This window comes from Procambarus clarkii, chromosome 79 (genome assembly GCF_040958095.1).
Source record: "Procambarus clarkii isolate CNS0578487 chromosome 79, FALCON_Pclarkii_2.0, whole genome shotgun sequence".
In the NCBI taxonomy this organism is placed as follows: Eukaryota; Metazoa; Arthropoda; class Malacostraca; order Decapoda; family Cambaridae; genus Procambarus; species Procambarus clarkii.
Window position 1 is genome coordinate 21,276,112 of NC_091228.1, and position 15,263 is coordinate 21,291,374.

The following is a 15,263-nucleotide window of genomic DNA, read 5'->3' on the forward strand; positions in this document are numbered from 1 at the left end:
TGAACAAATGCTTCGCTGACGACTTTTGTTTGAACCACAACGCTGTAAATGCTTCACCCACGGACTACAAATACAAATAATCGCGAACAGAACCTAAACACCTAACCTAACCAATGCCTAAATATGCACAATATGTTATTATATAATAATATTTATATATGTGAAAATTCCTATTTTGAGTGAACATCATGTTAAAATTTATGAATGCGTCGTTGTGGGTCGACTACTGGATGAAATGGACTGGGTCTGAGGACAGGTGTCAACAACACACTTAACATTTTTTCAAGATAAAAGTGGTTTGCAAACATTTATATTTGCGAATATAGTTAATATACTATATATGAATAATGGTATCCAGAGCTTATTACACGTCAATAACAGAAATAGACAGGACAATCAAAAAGTATTATAAGTCATTATAATTTAATAATAATGACAGCTGTAAGACAAAGTGAAAGGAATAGGAACTATGTAAAGTGAATATTTGATTTATGAGAACAACTATAATTAAATTAATTAGGAAATTAAATACATGACGTAACAGTATGCATAGTTGACCAAGTAATTACGTGAGACAGAGAAAGAGAGAGAGAGAGAGAGAGAGAGAGAGAGAGAGAGAGAGAGAGAGAGAGAGAGAGAGAGAGAGACAGTTACATAGACAGACAGACTTGCGTTACAAATATGACATGTGAAATGTTCGATCATGTATTACGTAGCATGTAATTCCTTGTTATTTGATCAAGGAATTACACGCCATGGAGAGGTGGGGGGGGGAACCTGCTGCATGGGTAACATCTTCTCCCCCGTACTTATACTCAACGAGGACTACGTGATCTCTCTCCTGTCATATATTATTTGATTGTAGGGATCATAGAGGCTGGCATTGTCTGCGTCGTCTGCTGGCATTGTCTGCGTCGTCTGCTGGCGTCGTCTGCGTCCTCTGCTGGCATTGTCTGCTGCGTCGTCTGCTGGCATTGTCTGCGTCGTCTGCTGGCATTGTCTGCGTCGTCTGCTGGCATTGTCTGCGTCGTCTGCTGGCATTGTCTGCGTCCTCTGCTGGCATTGTCTGCTGCGTCGTCTGCGTCGTCTGCTGGCGTCGTCTGCTGGCATTGTCTGCTGCGTCGTCTGCTGGCATTGTCTGCTGCATCGTCTGCTGGCATTGTCTGCGACGTCTGCTGGCATTGTCTGCTGCGTCATCTGCTGGCATTGTCTGCTGCGTCGTCTGCTTGTATTGTCTGCGTCGTCTGCTGACATTGTCTGCTGCGTCGTCTGCTGGCATTGTCTGCTGCGTCGTCTGCTGGCATTGTCTGCTGCGTCGTCTGCTGGCATTGTCTGCTGCGTCGTCTGCTGGCATTGTCTGCTGCGTCGTCTGCTGGCATTGTCTGCTGCGTCGTCTGCTGGCATTGTCTGCGTCGTCTGCTGGCATTGTCTGCTGCGTCGTCTGCTGACATTGTCTGCTGCATCGTCTGCTGGCATTGTCTGCTGCGTCATCTGTTGGCATTGTCTGCTGCGTCGTCTGCTGGCATTGTCTGCTGCGTTGTCTGCTGGCATTGTCTGCTGCGTCGTCTGCTGCCATTGTCTGCGTCGTCTGCTGGCATTGTCTGCTGCGTCGTCTGCTGGCATTGTCTGCTGCGTCGTCTGCTGGCATTGTCTGCGTCGTCTGCTGGCATTGTCAGCGTCGTCTGCTGGCATTGTCTGCGTCGTCTGCTGGCATTGTCTGCGTCGTCTGCTGGCATTGCTGCGTCGTCTGCTGGCATTGTCTGCTGCGTCATCTGCTGGCATTGTCTGCTGTGTCGTCTGCTGACATTATCAGTATCGTCTGCTGGCATTATCTGCGTCGTCTGCTGGCATTATCAGCGTCGTCTGCTGGGCATTATCGGCGTCGTCTGCTGACATTATCTGCGTCGTCTGCTGGCATTATCTGCGTCGTCTGCTGGGCATTATCGGCGTCGTCTGCTGCGCATTATCAGCGTCGTCTGCTAGTAGAGGAGATTGGTCATCTGGCGGAGAAGCAGAGACAGGCAGACAAAGAAGAGAGGTCTGCTGCTGGACCCACTACTGCTGCCAGCAGACTGAGTCTTCTCTCCACTCGCTGCAACAAACAACGACTCATTAGCAAACACCCCACTGAACCAGGGACTCCTCAAAGCATTCACGTGTTTGCGGAATTAGACGAGAACTCATTAGATGAATTAGATGATTAGAACTCATTAGATGATAAAAGTGTCATTAGACGAGAACTCCTGGATGGATATGAAGAAAGTAGAACAGTGCAAACTGGAACTAGCAGGTCCATTGTTCATCACAATGAAATGTGTGAAGTAAAACATGTGTATGGGGCAAGTAACAAAGTCAGTAGACTAACAGATGTTGTCACAGCTCGTATAAGACTTGGCTACAAGTATCTCTGGCAGTTCGGCTTGTATAGGGATCTAGATGAAGTAAAGTGTAAAGTGTGTGGACATAGACAGGGACACACACTCCAACACTATATCTTGGATTGTAGTGAAATTGAGCCATTTAGAGATAAATCAGAACTCACGTTGTATGATATGGCAACCTATTTTATTTCAAGGATAAAATACCTGAAATCCTTGCACTGTATCCATATTTCGCACCAGTAGAAAAACGACATATGAGATTAAGAAGCAAGTAGTATTTTGTGAAGAATAATAATAAACAGCAGTTTCCCTGTGACTCTGTAACATCTCCTTTGCTCAAACAAGTGTGAATTTGCGATAAGATCTACAATGTATGTATGATGACTTACTGTAAATATATAGCCCTTGAAATAGAACATTATCTGTAACTAGCTGACATTATAATTTTAAGGTGTGAAGGATAGAAGAAATTGTTTATGTAATAATCTAAGTTGAGATCTGATAAAGACCTTTTGTGCCCTCTGTAATGCTTTTTGCGCTACCGCTCACAGGATGAGTATGGGGTGCACAATAAACTAGCCGCTTCCGGCGTCAACAATAAAAAACCAATTCACGTGTCAACTGGCGAAGCCCGTACATCTCTCCTCGGTCATGGCGGCTGTGTTTGAAGGAAGGAAGGAAGGAACTATGAGGGGAGAGCGCCAAGCCATTACGACTATACAGCACTGGGAAGGGGTCAGGATGGAACGGGGAGAAGGGATGGTTTAAATATAAACAGTTTATGAGTTGCGAGACGCGAGGTTTTAACAACCTCAGGTCGAGAACAACCTCTTAGACTCCCAACTCGTAGACTGTTTCATCAATACGATCTTTAAGCCCTCATGACTGAGCAAAGATGTACAGGTTTCGAAGGTGGACCATTCTCTTCATCTATGTGGACAGAAAGTCACAATAACGAGCTGAACCTTAGACATCCAACCCCACACATCTGAAGATACCAATGGTCCAGGTGGGTCCGTCCTGGACCATTGTCATAGTCCATAATGGTCCAGGTTGGACCGTCCTGGACCACTGTCCCAAGACGTGACAGTGGTCGAGGAGGGAGGGGAAGGTGGCCACCACCTCCACACATGACAACATTCTCTCATGCCTCGGACGTTGAAGGATCTCACCACTAACCTGACTGCGAGGCCGAGGGTGTGATAGACACGCCTCCCTCCGGCGCCACTTCCCCGTCTCGTAGGCTCTGAAACAACATCACGGTGTAGTATTGGGTGCTTCATCAGGGTGTAGTATGAGGTGCTTCATCAGGGTGTAGTATGAGGTGCTTCATCAGGGTGTAGTATGAGGTGCTTCATCAGGGTGTAGTATGAGGTGCTTCATCAGGGTGTAGTATGAGGGGCTTCATGAGGGTGTAGTATGAGGGGTTCATCAGGGTGTAGTATGAGGGGCTTCATCAGGGTGTAGTATGAGGTGCTTCATCAGGGTGTAGTATGAGGTGCTTCATCAAGGTGTAGTATGAGGTGCTTCATCAGGGTGTAGTATGAGGTGCTTCATCAGGGTGTAGTATGAGGTGCTTCATCAGGGTGTAGTATGAGGTGCTTCATCAGGGTGTAGTATGAGGTGCTTCATCAGGGTGCAGTATGAGGTGCTTCATCAGGGTGTAGTATGAGGGGCTTCATGAGGGGTGTAGTATGAGGTGCTTCATGAAGGTGTAGTATGAGGTGCTTCATCAGGCTGTCGTATGAGGTGCTTCATGAGGGTGTAGTATGAGGTGCTTCATCAGGCTGTCGTATGAGGTGCTTCATGAGGGTGTAGTATGAGGTGCTTCATCAGGCTGTCGTATGAGGTGCTTCATGAGGGTGTAGTATGAGGTGCTTCATGAAAGTGTCGTATGAGGTGCTTCATGAGGGTGTAGTATGAGGTCCTACATCAGGGTATAATATGAAGTTCTACATCAGGGTTCAGTATGAGGCGCATCATCAATGTGCAGTATGAAGTCTTTCATCAGGGTGTAGTATGAAGTCTTTCATCAGGGTGTAGTATGAAGTCTTTCATCAGGGTGTAGTATGAAGTGCTTTATCAGGGTGTAGTATGAGGTGCTTCATCAGGGTGTAGTATGAGGTGCTTCATCAGGGTGTAGCATGAGGTCCTACATCATTGTGTAGAATGAGGTGTTTCATCAGTGTGTAGTGTAAGTTCCTACATCAGGGTGTAGTATGAGGTGCTTCATCAGAGTGTAGTATGAGGTGCTTCATCAGGGTGTAGTATGAGGTGCTTCATCAGGGTGTAGTATGAGGTGCTTCATCAGGGTGTAGTATGAGGTGCTTCATCAGGGTGTAGTATGAGGGGCTTCATCAGGGTGTAGTATGAGGTGCTTCATCAGGGTGTAGTATGAGGGGCTTCATCAGGGTGTAGTATGAGGTGCTTCATCAGGGTGTAGTATGAGGTGCTTCATCAGGGTGTAGTATGAGGGGCTTCATCAGGGTGTAGTATGAGGTGCTTCATCAGGGTGTAGTATGAGGGGCTTCATCAGGGTGTAGTATGAGGTGTTTCATCAGGGTGTAGTATGAGGGGCTTCATCAGGGTGTAGTATGAGGTGCTTCATCAAGGTGTAGTATGAAGTGCTTCATCAGGGTGTAGTATGAGGTCATACATGAGGGTGTAGTATGAGGTGCTTCATAAGGATGTAGTATGAGGTCCTACATAATAGTGTAGTATGAGGTCCTTCATCACGGTGTAGTATGAAGTCATACATCAGGGTGTAGTATGAAGTCATACATCAGGGTGTAGTATGAGGTCATACATCAGGGTGTAGTATAAGGTCATACATCAGGGTGTAGTATGAGGTCATACATCAGGGTGTAGTATAAGGTCATACATCAGGGTGTAGTATGAGGTCATACATCAGGGTGTAGTATGAGGTCATACATCAGGGTGTAATATGAGGTCATACATCAGGGTGTAGTATGAGGTGATACATCAGGGTGTAGTATGAGGTCATACATCAGGGTGTAGTATAAGGTCATACATCAGGGTGTAGTATGAGGTCATACATCAGGGTGTAGTATGAGGTCATACATCAGGGTGTAATATGAGGTCATACATCAGGGTGTAGTATGAGGTGATACATCAGGGTGTAGTATGAAGTAATACATGAAGGTGTAGTATGAGGTCCTACATCAGGGTGTAGTATGAGGTCATACATCACGGTGTAGTATGAGGTAATACATGATGGTGTAGTATGAGATCATACATCAGGGTGTAGTATGAGGTCATACATCAGGGTGTAGTATGAGGTCATACATCAGGGTGTAGTATGAGGTAATACATCATGGTGTAGTATGAAGTAATACATGAAGGTGTAGTATGAGGTCCTACATCAGGGTGTAGTATGAGGTCATACATCACGGTGTAGTATGAGGTAATACATGATGGTGTAGTATGAGATCATACATCACGGTGTAGTATGAGGTCATACATCACGGTGTAGTATGAGGTAATACATCACGGTGTAGTATGAGGTCATACATGATGGTGTAGTATGAGATCATACATCAGGGTGTAGTATGAGATCATACATCAGGGTGTAGTATGATCAACAAGATTTTTTACGTAACACAACATTTATGTAATATATAAAAAAGTAATTATAACTTGAACATGTAAAAACACTTTATTCACATTGTGTAAATAATTAATTGTTTACTAACTCACTGCACTATGAGTAGCCTGACTCACCGTGAACCCTACTCACTGGAGATAGAAGATAATGTATATATACTTATTAATTTTAAATATGGACAGACTTGCTTGGCTTGGTTAGGATACATTAGGATAGGTTAGGTTAGGATGCATTAGGATAGGCTAGGTTAGGTTAGGATATATTAGGTTAGGATACATTAGGATAGGTTAAGTTTGGTTAGGTTAGGATGCAGTAGGATAGGTTAGGTTTGGATGCATTAGGATAGGTTACATTAGGTTAGGATACATTAGGATAGGTTAGGTTAGGATGCAGTAGGATAGGTTAGGTTAGGTTACGATACAGTAGGATAGGTTAGGTTAGGTTAGGATACAGTAGGATAGGTTAGGTTAGGATAAATTGCGATAAGTTAGATTCAGAATACATTAGGATAGGTTAGGTTAGAATACATAAGGATAGGTAAGATTAGGTCTGTTTAAAAAGTAACAATGATATAGACAGAGTAAACGTTTCCCATGTCAAGAATCCCACTCCGAAGTTATAGCCTCACCTGCAAATCTTGCCCTAGCGCCCTCTCCTTGTGTGGCGGGGAGTGAGAGGGCGGCCCCAGGACCTCCAGCAGGTGCTGCTCGCTCTCCGCCAGCGTCGCCTGCAGGGTCTCGTAGTAGGGACACGTCTGAGGGCACGACAACCACCCGCTCAAACCTCCAGTCTCTCCCCAGCTTGGTAAAGCATTATATTGTATGTGTATTTATGAACCTTGTTGATTTGAAGTGTTTAAATTGGTTGTTATCTCAGAGGAAACGCCATACTTTTCTGGCGTACGGCGTACGTCATGATAGACGTCGTCCATCATAATAGACGTCGTACGTCATGGTAAACGTGGTCCATCATGCTAGACGTCGTCCATCATGATAGACGTCGTCCATCATGATAGACGTCGTCCATCATGGTAGACGTCGTCCATCATGGTAGACGTCGTCCATCATGATAGACGTCGTCCATCATGATAGACGTCGTCAATCATGGTAGACGTCGTCCATCATGGCAGACGTCGTCCATCATGGTAGACGTCGTCCATCATGGTAGACGTCGTCCATCATGGTAGACGTCGTCCATCATGGCAGACGTCGTCCATCATGGTAGACGTCGTCCATCATGATAGACGTCGTCCATCATGGTAGACGTCGTCCATCATGGTAGACGTCGTCCATCATGGTAGACGTCGTCCATCATGATAGACGTCGTCCATCATGGTAGACGTCGTCCATCATGGTAGACGTCGTACATCATCACCTGGTGGAGGAATAGATGCACCAGACGCCCGTATCAAACCTTTACTACCTGGAGCGACTCACCTGTCCCTGGACGATGGGAACCATCTTGCTGGGGTCGACCCCCATGTTAGCGAAGGCGAGGTGGCAGCGGTCGATGGTCGAGGGAGGCAGGACGGGAGTCCGGCCGAATACCCAGGCAAACTCGGCCCGGAAGCCGAAGTACTCGAGGCAGGAGTACACGCAGGCGTACGTCCGGTAGTCCGTAGCCACGATCTGTTACCACATCAGGAGTGAAGAACATCATTAACGTCGAGCGAGGGATGTTCTTGAAGGTGGTGATGAGGAAGGATGTACGCTAAGCCACAACAACACTTGGACGGGATATGACGACAAGGGTTTAAGATATGACGGAAGAAAGGAATAGTGCCCAGCCACTTGGGCATTCTGGGTTATGGTGCCCACCCACTTGGACATTCTGGGTTATGGGTGCCCAGCCCCTTGGACATTCTGGGTTATGGTGCCCAGCCACTTGGGCATTCTGGGTTATGGTGCCCAGCCACTTGGGCATTCTGGGTTCTGGTGCCCAGCCCCTTGGGCATTCTGGGTTATGGTGCCCAGCCCCTTGCACATTCTGGGTTATGGTGCCCAGCCACTTGCACATTCTGGGTTATGGTGCCCAACCCCTTGGGCATTCTGGGTTATGGTGCCCACCCACTTGCACATTCTGGGTTATGGTGCCCACCCACTTGGGCATTCTGGGTTATGGTGCCCAGCCACTTGGGCATTCTGGGTTATGGTGCCCAGCCACTTGGACATTCTGGGTTATGGTGCCCAGCCCCTTGGGCATTCTGGGATATGGTGCCCAGCCCCTTGGGCATTCTGGGTTATGGTGCCCAGCCACTTGGACATTCTGGGTTATGGTGCCCAGCCACTTGGACATTCTGGGTTATGGTGCCCAGCCCCTTGGGCATTCTGGGTTATGGTGCCCAGCCACTTGGGCATTCTGGGTTATGGTGCCCAGCCACTTGGACATTCTGGGTTATGGTGCCCATTATGAATTAATATATTTTCTCTAATTTTTTCCTTATGAAATGATAAAGCTACTCATTTCATTATGTATGAGGTCAATTTTTTGTTATTGGAGTTAAAATTAACGTAGATATATGACCGAACCTAACCAACCCTACCTAACCTAACCAAACCTATCTTTATAGGTTGGGTTAGGTTAGGTAACCGAAAAAGTTAGGTTAGGTTAGGTTAGGTAGGTTAGGTAGTCGAAAAACAATTAACTCATGAAAACTTAGCTTATTAGGCAAATCGGGCCTTATATATATATATATATATATATGTATATATATATATATATATATATGTGTATATATATATATATATATATATATATATATATATATATATATATATATATATATATATATATATATATATATATATACACAACTGAATAGAACTTACGTATCTCCGATTTTATATCTACATTTGAGTGAGGTGGAAGGGGTGATGTGGCATTAACACAAGACAGAACAAAATGTGGTATTAATAGGGTATTAATTTCATCAACACAAGACAGAACAAGGGTATTAATAGGGTATTAATTTCATCAACACAAGACGGAACACGAAACAATGGATATTGAATAGAAGTGTTTGTAGAAAGCCTATTGGTCCATATTTCTTGATGTTTCTATATTGGAGCGGAGTCTTGAGGTGGGTAGAATATAGTTGTGCATTAATTGGCTGTTGATTCCTGGTGTTGACTTCTTGATGTGTAGTGCCTCGCAAACGTCAAGCCGCCTGCTATCGCTGTATCTATCGATGATTTCTGTGTTGTTTACTAGGATTTCTCTGGCGATGGTTTGGTTGTGGGAAGAGATTATATGTTCCTTAATGGAGCCCTGTTGCTTATGCATCGTTAAACGCCTTAACGTTTAACATCGTTAAACGCCTTAACGTTTAACATCGTTAAACGCCAAGCGTTAAACGGAAAGTGAAAAGCCATGCAACCTCTGAAGAGACAACTAACACAACACCTATAACCCCTATTAGACTATTTTACAGGAACTTCTTTTCCACAGCTCATAAAACGGAGGAAAGGGTCCTGAAAGATATTGTTAATAGAAACGTTATCCCTACAGACAAAAATCAGAGGATACAACTGACGATTTACTATAAAACCAGAAAAACGGCCAGCCTACTCATGAGAAACTCTCCAGACACAAAACAGAACGCTTTAAAAGAGACTAACGTCGTCTATGCCTTCAAATGCCCACTTGGGGACTGTAAGCTCCAAAAAACCCAGTATATAGGCAAGACAACAACATCTCTTTCTAGGCGTTTAACGATACATAAGCAACAGGGCTCCATTAAGGAACATATAATCTCTTCCCACAACCAAACCATCGCCAGAGAAATCCTAGTAAACAACACAGAAATCATCGATAGATACAGCGATAGCAGGCGGCTTGACGTTTGCGAGGCACTACACATCAAGAAGTCAACACCAGCAATCAACAGCCAATTATTGCACAACTATATATATATATATATATATATATATATATATATATATATATATATATATATATATATATATATATATATATATATATATATATATATATATATATATATATATATATATATAAGATTATATATATATATAAGATTTCTTTGTATACATTTATTATACAATTTATGAGTAACGAAACACTACGATACACACTACACACAGAAATCACAAAACCGTGATGCATCAAATGTACAAATCCACAAGTGCCGTGACGAGGGTTCGAACCAACGTCCGATTAGGAAATGTAGATGTTTATCTCTCAGAATGTTCGTTAATATGTTTATTGTTTGTGATGTGTGTATACGTATGTATTAACAAGATGTACTGAACGGGGTGAGAATAGCTTGAGCTACCTCATCCCTTTGTTTGTACTTTACCTCAATAAACTTATTTCAATTTCAATTTCAATTTCAACGTCCGAGAGCATCCCAGACGCTGCCTTTATCGACTGCGCTACGACATGGTTAAAAGAATTGCAACCAGAAGTTCTACTGCCCTTACTTCCATCCTGCAGCCTCTCCGAGACACACACCAGAATTTTAAGCAATTCCCCCCAAGCACTCAAGCTCTGTCAATAAGCCGTTCTACCTCTTTGCCCTTACTTCATTACACATTGACAGAGCCTATTGACAGAGCTCGAGTGCATGGAAGAAGTGTGTAAAAATCTTGATTTGTGTCTCGGAGAGGCTGCAGGGTCCAAGTAAGGGCAGTGGACCTTCTGGTTGCAATTCTTTTAACCATGTCATAGCACAGTCGATTAAGGCAGCGTCTGGGATGTTCTCGGACGTAGGTTTGAACACTCGTCACGACCCTTGTGGATTTGAAGCACTATGAGTTTGCTTGAAAAGAAAGCAAAGATATACAGGTTTCATAAATGGTTGCATAAATGCTTAATGATTCCTAGTCCAGATGGTTGCGGTTAGCCTCTCGCAACTTTCCATGGTGAGTTGTTCTTGTATAGTGACAAAAGACGGTTGGGGGTGGACTCCTACCTGGTATGGAACTCTGGGAACTCCGCTAGCCACAACAGTCATGTAGGCCGGGTGCGGGTCGTCGAAGGTGTCGGTCTCCACGTGCATGATGGCTCCTTGACGCACCTTCCTCTTCTCCTCCGTCAGGCCCCGCGTCGCCACCTCCATCTGCGTCCCTGCAACACCACCACAACACACTTAGGCGGACGGAGACGGAGGAAGGGAGAGACAGAGAGAGACAGAGAGAGGAGAGACAGAGAGAGGAGAGACAGAGAGAGACAGAGAGAGGAGAGACAGAGAGAGACAGAGAGAGAGAGAGGAGAGACAGAGAGAGAGAGAGAGGAGAGACAGAGAGAGAGGAGAGAGAGAGAGAGAGGAGAGACAGAGAGAGAGAGAGAGGAGAGACAGAGAGAGAGAGAGGAGAGAGAGAGAGAGAGAGAGAGGAGAGACAGAGAGGGAGAGAGAGAGGAGAGACAGAGAGAGAGAGAGGAGAGACAGAGAGAGAGTGAGGAGAGACAGAGAGAGAGAGAGGAGAGACAGAGAGAGAGAGAGAGAGAGGAGAGACAGAGAGGGAGAGAGAGAGGAGAGACAGAGAGAGAGAGGAGAGACAGAGAGAGAGAGAGGAGAGACAGAGTATGTGTGAGAGATCTATTTATTGCTTGAATAAGTGCTTGCAAGATCTAACTTCGTTAGTTGATGTCCAAAGTGTGTCAGGTTGGATGTCATTGGAGACGAGTCCAACAGTTCAACAGTTAAAAAGGTCAACAGTTGTGATATGGGTCATCTGGATGTGTTCCAATGGAGTCACAATAGTCAAAGTGCCAGTGGAAACGAAACCCCTACCCGTAGGTTATCTAGAGGTTATCTTGAGATGACTTTGGGGCTTAGCGTCCCCGCGGCCCAGTCGTCGAACAGGCCTCCTCGTTGCCGGACTGGTCAACCAGGATGTCGGACGCAGTTGCTCGCAGCCTGACGTATGAGTCACAGCCTGGTTGATCAGGTATTCTTTGGAGGTGTTTATCAAGTTCTCTCTTGAACACTGTGAGGGGTCGGCCAGTTATGTCTCTTATGTGTAGTGGAAGCGTGTTGAACAGTCTCGGGCCTCTGATGTTGATAGTTCTCTCTTGAACACTGTAAGGGGTCGGCCAGTTATGCCCCTAATGTATAATTGAAGCGTGTTGAACAGCCTCGGGCCTCTGATGTTGATAGAGTTCTCTCTGAGTACCTGTTGCACCTCTGCTTTTCAACGGGGGTATTGTGCACATCCTGCCATGCCTCCTGGTCTCATGTGGTGTTATTTCTGTGTGCAGTTTTGGGACCAGCCCCTCTAATATTTTCCATGTGTACATTGTTATGTATCTCTCCCGCCTGCGCTCAAGAGAATACAGATTTAGGCTCTTTAGTCGGTCCCAAGAGTTAAGATGTTTTACTGAGTGGATTCTAGCAGTAAAGGATTTCTGCACGCTCTCCAGGTCAACAATTTCTCCAGCTTTGAAAGGGGGTGTCATTGTGCAGCAGTACTCCACTCTAGAGAGCACAAGCGTCTTGAAAAGTATCATCATCGGTATAGCATCTCTAGTGTGAAAAGTTCTTGTTATCCAACCTGTCATTTTTCTTGCAGTTGTGACGGCTACTTTATTGTGTTCTTTAAAGGTAAGGTCTTCCGACATGAGTACACCCAGATCCTTTACATTGCCTTTTCGCTCTCTTATGATTTGCCTGAGTTTTGTTTTGGTTTCCGTTTTTATGTTATCATTTTTTCCATAGCGCATGAGCTGGAACTTATCTTCGTTAAACACCATATTATTTTCTGTAGCCCATAGAAAGACCTGATCTACATCTGACTGGATGTTCGCTGTGTCCTCTATGTTGCCTACTCTCATAAAGATCCTAGTGTCATCTGCAAAGGATGATACAGTACTATAGATTGTGTCCTTGTCCATGTCCGATATGAGGATAAGAAAAAGTACTGGAGCAAGCACAGTACCCTGGGGGACTGAGCTCTTCACGGTTGATGGACCGGATTTGATTTTGTTGACTAATACACATTAGGTTCTATTAGTCAGGAAATTGTAGATCCACCTGCCTATTTTTCCGGTAATTCCTTTTGAACGCATTTTATGTGCAATAACACCATGGTCACATTTATCAAAAGCTTTTGTGAAATCTGTGTAAATTACATCAGCGTTTTGTTTGTCTTCCATAGCATCTAATGCCATGTCATAGTGGTCCAGCAACTGTGATAGCCAAGAGCGCCCTGTTCCGAAACCAAAAAAGGGATCTCATAAGGGAGAGAGAAAGAGAGAGAGGCAGAGAGAGAGAGAGAGAGAGAGAGAGAGAGAGAGAGAGAGAGAGAGAGAGAGAGAGAGAGAGAGAGAGAGAGAGAGAGAGAGAGAGAGAGAGAGAGAGAGAGAGAGAGAGAGAGAGAGAGAGAGAGAGAGAGAGAGAGAGAGAGAGAGATGGGTGGAGTGGGGAGAAAGGGAGGAGGATACTACTCAAGAATGGACTCTTAAGTGTGGTCGTCTGTGAAGTAGACTCTGATAGCCATTCAATTGGTGGTAGTGAAGCAGAGGGTAGTGTTCTCGTGCCCTTGTGGAGACTTACCTCCTCCAACACTACCTCTCATCCCTCAGGCTCACGCCTGCATGCTCGTAACTCTCAACTCTACATGTGAAAGACAGGAAATGCTAACGACTATGAGGGTCATTAATCACAGTTCCAATAATGTTCCTGTTGTTGGCAATTAGCATATTAGACTTGTGCCGATGATAATAAGAGCTTGATGTTGCAACATGAGAGTCATGCAGTTGAGTGCCACCACTCTAGTGCTCTGTGATGAAGCTGTCATCTTACTATTGTAGTTAGGATGGTGAGTGAAGATGAAGAGCCACGTTAGGATGGTGAGTGAACATGAAGAGCCACGTTAGGATGGTGAGTGAACATGAAGAGCCACGTTAGGATGGTGAGTGAAGATGAAGAGCCACGTTAGGATGGTGAGTGAACATGAAGAGCCACGTTAGGATGGTGAGTGAACATGAAGAGCCACGTTAGGATGGTGAGTGAAGATGAAGAGCCACGTTAGGATGGTGAGTGAAGATGAAGAGCCACGTTAGGATGGTGAGTGAACATGACGAGCCACGTTAGGATGGTGAGTGAAGATGAAGAGCCACGTTAGGATGGTGAGTGAACATGACGAGCCAGGTGTTGAGCCTAGCAAGGAAGGCAGCCAAGACACAGCCCCAAGACGCACCTTCTGGAGAGAAAGTTTGCTAGGCCTTATGTAAACCTTAAGTTTGCTTCCATCTTGAGTATACAACGTTCACCTGGATGATTCACCCCCCTTCCCCCCCCCCTTTCCTCATCCATTGTCCATAACGCAGCTCCATCTTTGACCCATCATGGTTGACCCGGTTAGTACATCAGTACCGTCAACACCGGAGACTTGTCAACAGCTTTACTCTTATGTAAAAAACTTATCTTCTCAAGGTTCTGCACCTGGACCAACTTCGTGGACAACCAGAATTTGGCAACCGCAACACAAGGCGCTCAGCCATCAGCAGCCTCAGAGTTCACTTAAAGATAACTTGGTGAAGGATACAATGGATACAATCCATTGGTGACGGATACAATCACTGGAGCACTAACTCTGGACAGAAGAGCCTCCAATAGCAACAGGTGGACCCATTGTGCGATAAACACCATCAATACATTCGATATAACAAACACAGTCACTGAGAAGGGTGTCGACGAAATACATGCAGACTTTGTTATGCAAGCCCTTGGGAATCTCTGCCAGCAGACTGTAAGATTATGGTTATTGAAGGAAAGAAGAACCAGACAAATCCTCATCTGCTACGTAACATTGCACAGATGCATATAGACGCAAACTTGGCATCCGACAGCTTCACTTACTTCACGGATGGGTCAGTAGACCAGCAGGGACAAGAAACCGGAGCTGCAGTTAAAGCAGGAAACTGCAAATAGTTGGAGACTCTCAAATGGGTGTTCGACTTTACAAACAGAGATGCTAGCCATTCAAAAGGCTTTGGAACATGCTCTTGCTCAACACCGACAACATGTTATTATACATACAGATTCGAGAACCGCCATTGAAACCTTGCAACAAGAACACATATGTGATAACATACATCTGATCATAAATGTCATATCATTAATGCAAACAATCAAACGACAAGGTCGACGGGTACTTATCAACTGGGTGCCAAGTCATGTGGGAATGATAGGAAATGACATTGCAGACGAAGCCGCAAAAGTTGCAACTAAGAAAAGAAATGTAGACATTTACATACCACAGAGTCTATCACAGATTAAGAAAGTAATTCGA

The 15,263-nt window shown here is 44.9% G+C and overlaps 2 protein-coding genes across 2 annotated transcripts in view; both read right to left on the minus strand.

Annotated features, from left to right (window-relative positions):
• Positions 1-406: 406 nt before the first annotated feature.
• The window catches only part of LOC123764536 (crustacyanin-A2 subunit), a 124,569-nt gene continuing 109,712 nt past the window's right edge, over positions 407-15,263 (minus strand). The window contains exons 3-7 of the mRNA XM_045752510.2: positions 10,940-11,094; positions 7,443-7,634; positions 6,635-6,760; positions 3,561-3,627; positions 407-2,092 (exon numbers count right to left, since the gene is read on the minus strand). Of these exons, the coding sequence (XP_045608466.1) occupies positions 1,980-2,092; positions 3,561-3,627; positions 6,635-6,760; positions 7,443-7,634; positions 10,940-11,094 (653 nt within the window). The 3' untranslated portion in view covers positions 407-1,979. The remainder of the gene's footprint in view (positions 2,093-3,560; positions 3,628-6,634; positions 6,761-7,442; positions 7,635-10,939; positions 11,095-15,263) is intronic.
• LOC123764586 (uncharacterized protein DDB_G0290301-like) lies at positions 826-1,782 on the minus strand. Its single transcript, XM_045752576.1, has one exon. The coding sequence runs from the start codon at positions 1,780-1,782 to the stop codon at positions 826-828; it is 957 nt and encodes a 318-aa protein (XP_045608532.1).